Here is a 7,409-nt window from a genome sequence, read left to right as displayed (position 1 = left end):
GGAATGTGAGGAAGGCAGTTGTGGTGTGTGGGAAACATGCAGACTTTGGACTCAGACCGTCCAGAATCTGAGCTCAGCCCTGCACTAGCTCGGAACTTGGGCACGCCTCTTATCCTGCAGGAGGCTCCCTTTCCCAAACTGGTTATGAGGACAGTGATGACCTGTGCCCACATGGGAAGAGGAGGAGGTAAGCATGAGAAAGGACTAGCAGTGCCCTGGGGAGTGGGCAGACTCACAGTCCCTGGTACTTGTTACATAAGGAATATTGTGGGCATACTCAGGGGTTTTTTTGTTTGTTTTTTTTTTTGAGACGTTTTTGCTATAGGGCACATGCGTTCGCCAGACAGACAGAGAGAGACAGAGAGATAGAAAGTGAGAAATCACCCCCCAGGGGGGATGGCCACGCCGCAATCCCTCCTCCTCCATTCTCCTCTTGGGATCTTGGGCACGCACACACATGTGCCCAGCGTGAGTTTAAGCCACCGGGTCCAGGACGCGAACCGCGGTCGACTACGTGGGAGTCCAGTGACATAGCCATTACGCCAACTGCTGATCCCTCAGGTTTTGTTTTTAATCCATGCTCTTTAGATATATACATTTTTAATTCATGATAAAGCATGTGCATGTCTACATGAGAGAGAAAGTACTCCCCACAGGGTCTGGTTATAATGCAGTCCCCTTCCTCAAGTCCTCCAGCCCATCAGATCTGGGGCACATTTCAGGCTGACTGGGTGGGAATTCGAAGTGCAGTCACCATGTGGGATCTGGCTTTTCTTGAGCAGTGCATTACCACTGCTGTACGAGGCTGACTTGATTTGTGCCCTTAAAATGCCCTAGGGTACTGGGCCGGCAAGTGGTTTGATGGTTAAAGTGCTGGATCCCACATGGCCAACTTTATGGTGAGTCCCAGACCCAGTGGCTTAAAAAACACACTGGAAACATGTGTATGCATGCCCAGAATCCCGAGAGGAGAATGGAGGAAAAAGGGTTGTGGCATGGCCATCTCCCCCCACCTCCCCCGGTCTGGGCTCCCCTCTCTCTCATCCCAGTGAGCACATGTGCTCGATAGCAAAACAAAACAAAACAGCCATAGGGTACTTTTCTGAACCACATTTATAATAACAGTCTAGGACCATGTGGAAAATTTAACTGAACCCCTACTGACCTATCTCCAGACAAACCCAGAATGTCTTTTTTGTGATAAGTACTAGTTTGTCTTCAGATGTGTACTCATTGCACGAGGGATCGCCTTCTGTGTTGCTTGAGCTTAGACCTGTGGAGGAGCCGTGCAGCCGCTCTGCACGGTCCATCACGTCGCCGACAGAGAGCATGTGAATAAAAGCCCAGTCTGTGTGGGGCTGTGTACAGCGGGGGGCGAGGCAATGGTATTCACAAGTCCTTGGAGTTGAGAGCAAAGTGGAGATTAGAGCTGGCCCTGACAGATAAATGTTCATGCAAGAGGGGAAAGGCCAGGCCTTCCAAGGCTAGGAGCTCGTGTTTGGGATGAGCACGAGGATATATGAGCAGGAAGCCAGAGCAGGCAGTGGTCAGAGGAGAGGAGCTGGCCAGGCGCCACCGGCTCCTCTCCTTCTGGAAACTCTTTTGTTCCCGTCAACTATGCTCTGTGGTCTCTTCCTACTTCTTTTTATTTTATTTATGTTTGAATCCCTACTCCACACACAGTACCTGAGACCTGGTAGGTGCTGTAGAGTAGGTTTTTATTATACTAGAAACCAGCCTTCACAAATCTGAAGCTTGGCACCTGTAACTTAGTGCTCTTTTTGTTCATCCATGGAAGTAGGCTCTGGGAAATAGAGATTTCTGTGTAGGGATAATTGTCTCTAAATCTTTTCTTTAACTCTCCTAGTCTTGCATGGGACCTTATTATAAACCCAATAGCTTCGACCTTAGAACCCATGCCCAAGAACTCTTGGAAGATGGTACTTTGTGAATTGTGAGGCATAACACTTAAGGAAGGGATTGGCTTGTATTAAGCATGGACTGTGTCGTGACTAGACATGTATTATCTCACTTAATCTCTGAGCTCCTTAGAGATCATCGAATCATGCTGTCGAAAGGTTTTAATAATTGGAGTAAAAGGAGCCAAAGCCCAGGAACATTAAAGGTCAAAGACTAAAGGAGACTCTAAAACCAAAGTCACTCAGTTTGTAGCTTCAGAGTCTTTTGACAATCTGCATTCTACTTGGTATTAATTTAAAATGTAATCACATATGATTGTAACATATCTATGTATATAAACAATTTGATTTTTTTTTAATTTTAGATTTCTCACATTGGCAAACTGAAAGATTTTCTTCTGGAACACAGGAAAGATTATATTAATGCTTATAGGTAAGTGCGTATTTCCACCATGGCTTTGGCGACTGTGTTCTTTCCCTCACCTACGTCCTTTCTGAGCTTTCTCCCCTCACTTTTAACTTCGTGCCTCAGAATTGTCATGTGGAAGAATGTCGGCAGAGCATAGAGCGCCTCCCAGAACCTGGGTGCTCTCTGCCCTGCGCTGTGTCTCTGAAGTCATGGTGTCACCGCAGCAACGGCCTGGCGTCTGTCAGTGCCCCGGGGCAGTTACCTCCTGTAAAGTGAGACCCGCCCCATGCACACCTGAAGGGCAGTGTGGAGTGGGATGGTGTGTCTGTGTCACCCCGCCTGTGCTGGGACAAGGTTTTCCAGGTTCTGCGAGGCTGTTTTGCCATGTCTCACTGTCTCAGCTGTGAAACTGGTTCTGCCATGTTGTCATTGCCCTCATGAGCGTGTTTTTCTGTCAGCGGGTCGTGCCTTCCTTGCTAATCCCCAGCCCTCAGTCCTGATGGGCAGCACCTTCTTGTCCTCCCCCCGGCTTTTGTCATTTGAGAGAGATAGCTACTGGTCCATTTCAGCTTGCTGTCATTTTTAGGACATTTTTGATGAATCTTTTTATTTATTCTGTAAATGTAACTCATGGTCACATTTCTTCTGGTGTCCTAGCCCAGTCTCTACTCAGTAGTCGCGGTGTTAAAAACAGTCAGCTGGATCCTCTGCCCACCTGAGTAAGTCCTCCATACTACCCACTGCCGTTAGTACTGACACCAGCCTCTGATTCGACGGCCCCTGCACCTTCTCTGGTCTCATTCCAAACCCATTTCCTGTTCCTCTAGCCTCTCTGCATTGTGCTCTAGCCATGCCAGCCTTCCTGGAAGCTCTGTGCTCCTTCCTGCTTTTAAGGCCCAGGCATAAGTTGCCTTCCTTCTCCTGTGGTGGTTTCCTTTTCAAACAGCCTCAATTTTAATACTACTCCTTACGAGAGTACCCTCCTCTGAGCACCCTTTGTGAAACAGATCACTTGTGTTAGTTTTCTGTTTGCTTTTCTGCCCTGTGTATTCTCTTCATGACATCAATCACAATTCGTAATTATACCATAATAATAATAGTTCGTAGTCTATTAACGGTCTTTGTCACCAGGTTGTAAGCGCTGTGAGGCGAGGACTTTTCAGCTTTTCATTCTTGTTTTCATAGTACCCTAGCCATGTTTGGCACTCAGGAAGCATTTGTTAAGTGAATGAATGACTGATTCTCTCATGAGTCCATGACTAGCCCAGAACACATTCGGCACTGTCCAAAGACGCTTTTGTTTGCCATGACACTGGTCCCTACCCACCGGCACTCAGTGTTGTGCGGAGCACCCTCCAGTGCCCAGTGTTATGCCCCAGGTGTGTTTTAAATAGTCCCTGATGCTTTGCTTAATTAAACTTCAGATAGTTATACTTTTAAATGTATTTCATGTATGTTAGAGTATACTAAAATAGTTATTCTGATGCATAGTACCAAGAAACCCTTATGGCAAGTTCTCAGTTCAATAGTTGGCTGACACTAGAGGGCAGTGTACATTTTATTTCTAAGGATGTGTCTGTGTATTAAATCCTAGTTTGATAGGTCATCCAAATGGAAGCTACAGTGCTTTTGAGGGAACTTAGCAAAACTGTTAAGCCTGTCGATTTCCAGCTCCTTTTGTTAGTATCTGACAACTTAGGTTAAAGACATGGTTGTAGAGATTTTTCATAGAAATCCATTGCTAACTTCTTTTCATTCAACAGCATGCATGCTTTGAATGTTGGTTTGATTCAAGCCACCCCTAAAAAGCCAGATAAATTTGAGAAAGCCATTAATCTGTGAAATTCAGTATCTTCCTCTAAACTAGGGGTTAGCAAACTACAGTCTGTGGGCCAAATCCAGCCTACTGGCTGTTTCTGTATAGCCCATTAGCTAAGAATAGTTGTATATTTTTAAAAAGTTGGGGTTAAAAAAAAGAATATTTTACCACATGTGAAAATTACATGAATTTCAAATGTCACTGTTTATAATAAAGTTTTATGGGCACACAGCCAACAACAGCAGAGTTGAGTAACTGTGAGAGACTATAAAGCTTACAAAGTCCTACATATTTATTCCCTGGTCCATTTCAGAAAAAATTTATAGAGTGATGATCACTCACAATGTAGTTGCAAGATTCAAAGGAGATAATAGAATTAAAATGCAGTGCAAAAAGAACAGTGCTGTCAGTCAGGCTGTAACTTTGTAATGGTTTCAAGCTTTTGGGAACAGCAGTGATACATATTAAGCCCCTTTATGCTCTAGCAGCAAGCACAGCTTCCACCCTGTTTTTCAGTGCTCTGAGGCTGTTACAGTGTAGACTGATGCTTCAGTCCTACAGGCCAGGGCCTTCCATTTTCCCAGCTACAGTGGCACCAAACACTGGGACCAATCCCAACTCTGCCCCTCAGGAGCTCTGTGGCTTAAGCATGTTGCTTAACCCCTTTGAGCATCACGTAGACCTTTAGCCCCAGAAACTTTGTCTTGACCAATCTCGCCTCGTTCTAGAAACACAGTCTTCTACTTGTTTCACAGTGCTAGCTATCATTGCCAATTCATGCGCTCTGAATTGCGTTTCTGCCCTCATTTTGGTACTTTCGAAAGAGCATGTGCTTTGGGGTCCGCCGTGCCTAAGTTTCAGTCCTGGTTTGGCCATGTATGTTCAATACACTTAACATCTTTATGCTTGTTTTCTTTTTATGAAACGTGGATAATGTTCTTGCAAAGATTAAGTGAAATATGTGTAAGAGTTCCTGGCACATAGAATTCCCTTGGTGAATGGTAATTAAGTTGGAACCCCATTTGACCTATGATGCAGCTGGGAGTGGTGGTTATTAAACAAAACAAAACCCACCTTTGTTTCCTGCCCAGGGGTGGGGGATGGGGAGAGAAGGAGCGAAAAAGAGAGAGAGGATACAGGAGTCAGAACAGCATGAGACGGGCATCGGCTTTATCCCTGGTTAAACCTACGTGGCAGTCGTCAGCTCTCTGGGCAGGAGGTCTCGCTCACCAGCACCCACTCTTAGTGCCCCTGAACGATTGTAGTCTTCAGGACATGGGTGACCGAGGAAGGGCCTTGAGAGAGCAGGAGAGCAGAGCCTCTGCCATCTGTTGCCAGGCAGCTCTCAAGAGGAAGAGGAGAGAGAGAAAGGGGGCAGCAGGCACCGCAGTAGAGCACAGTACTCCTCAGGGCTACACTGTCCACGTCAGGAGACCTCCCCGAGTATGCCAAGCACATGGGTGCCCTTGATCTGGCACTGGCCGAGTCTGAGTTGGATTGTGGCCCTAAGACTCTGTTGGGGGTACTCTCTGTCTCTCCTTCTCTCTCTGTCTCTTGAAAGAAATTTTAAAAAGGAAGGTGTGGAGGACAGCAGGTGGCATAGTGGTTAAGGTGCTGAACTCCCACATGGTAGACTGAGGTTCATTCCAGACCTAGCAGCTTGAAACCCATGCTGGGCACATGTACATGTATGCCCAAAAAAATCCCAGGAGGAAGATGGAAGAGAAGTGATTGCGGTGTGGCCATCCCCCCGGAAGTGATTTCCTGCTTTCTGTCTCTTTCTCTCAGGTGAGTGTACACTCTCTATAATAGAAATCTTAAAAAAAAAAAAAAAAAAGGAAGATGTGGTGGCTAGATGCACACCCAGTTTTTTCTGTCATGGTACTAATCAGAGGACTCCCTCTTTCTGCTGTGGGACTTGGCGGGTGAGGAGGCTGGAGGCGAGGTGTCACTCTGGGAAGTTAGTTCACGTAGAAACACAGAGACTAGGAAATAAGCATTCCCTCAGAGTGTCACTCTCTCCAGATGGAGGAAGGTTGCCTTGTGGTCTCCCATCAGGTCCTCCCTCCCGAAGGTGGTAGACTGCTCCAAGCCTTTCTTTTTCACTCCTCACTCCCAAGCAACGTGCTAGCATTGGCCTGCTCCTAGGAACATTTTATATGGAGTATGAACTTGGAATTGAAAGAATATGTATAGAAGTACTGCCTTCAGACCTATGAGGCTTCGTTAGTTTGACATAATTAGGAAGCTGTAATTTTTTCCAGAATATAGGGCTCAGACTTTATTGACCTATTTAGTTTTTTTTTTAATAATAACATTTTACTAGAGCAGAACAGCATGCAACCTAGGTAGCCTCTGGCTGAATCTCTGGATGATTTTAATTAAAAATAATTCCTCCACTTCTGGTAGATGTACCTTTCCATAATATTCTGGCAACAAACAATACCACTTGGGAGAAAAATACCTTCTTGGTTTCTGTTGTTGTTCCTAATAGAATAACCATACTGTCAATTTCCAATTTAAAAGGTTAATGTATATATGTATAATGTATCCTAAAGGAACATCACCTTTTAATTGAGTAATCAGTTTTATCAAATTAACCTTTAGACCTTTTCAATTTCGGCGAGCTATGTTTCCATTAAATCAAGATCTCGAGTCGGAGGATGTTAATATAATGTTCTTAGAGTCCCTCATATAGAGGCCTGCTCCGTCCCACGGGGTATGTGCTCACTTGGATGTGAGCACCTCTCTGACGAGCTGCCCCTGACCCCGTTAGCCTCGTTTTCTGAGACGGTTCCTAGCGGGAATGAGCACAAGGCTTCTGGCTCCTCTTCTCACCAGTCTTGCCCCTTCCCAGAAGGCTGTTTCTAGGGGTTTGGGAGGAAGGAATTGAGTGTGTTCCCTCGTTCCCTTTGGCTCACGTTTGGGCCTTCTGTCTCAGGCAGAGCACGTTCTCCTGAGGTTGTCATGTTAAGCCAAACTAATTGATAGAACAAGGTGCCAGGGAGTGTTGGGAAAAGAAACTACTTTTCTCTCACTTTCTAAGTTCCATTGAGGAAAGGAACATCCATTCCCTAGGAGGCTGTGGCTTCCCTTTCCCCATTCTAGCTCTCCCCCAGAAAATGTGGAAATAGGTTGAGGAGTGGGGCTGGGGCCTCATCAAAGGAGGAGAGGATGCTTATCAGGTCACTGGGACAGAGAATGGCCCGTGCTTAGCTCATCCCTTTTCTTTCAGAAGGGCTGTCAGGATGGATGCATTCCT

General features: G+C 45.8%; 1 protein-coding gene across 6 annotated transcripts in view; it reads left to right on the top strand.

Moving 5' to 3' along the window:
- STX18 (syntaxin 18) overlaps positions 1 to 7,409 on the top strand; it is a 147,618-nt gene that overhangs the window by 78,203 nt on the left and 62,006 nt on the right. For 4 of the 6 annotated variants that reach the window (XM_006163190.3, XM_006163189.3, XM_027766210.1 and 1 more), the window contains exon 2: positions 2,285 to 2,352. In XM_006163190.3, coding sequence (XP_006163252.1) covers positions 2,285 to 2,352 — 68 coding nt within the window. Of the gene's footprint in view, positions 1 to 1,601; positions 1,697 to 2,284; positions 2,353 to 2,985; positions 3,048 to 7,409 lie in introns of those variants that run through there. The other 2 variants (XM_027766213.1, XM_027766211.1) reach the window with 2 other exon arrangements.

Source organism: Tupaia chinensis, unplaced genomic scaffold, assembly GCF_000334495.1.
Source record: "Tupaia chinensis unplaced genomic scaffold, TupChi_1.0 Scaffold141490_1, whole genome shotgun sequence".
In the NCBI taxonomy this organism is placed as follows: Eukaryota; Metazoa; Chordata; class Mammalia; order Scandentia; family Tupaiidae; genus Tupaia; species Tupaia belangeri.
Note: the sequence above shows the minus strand (reverse complement) of the source record. Positions and strands in the feature narration are given on the sequence as shown.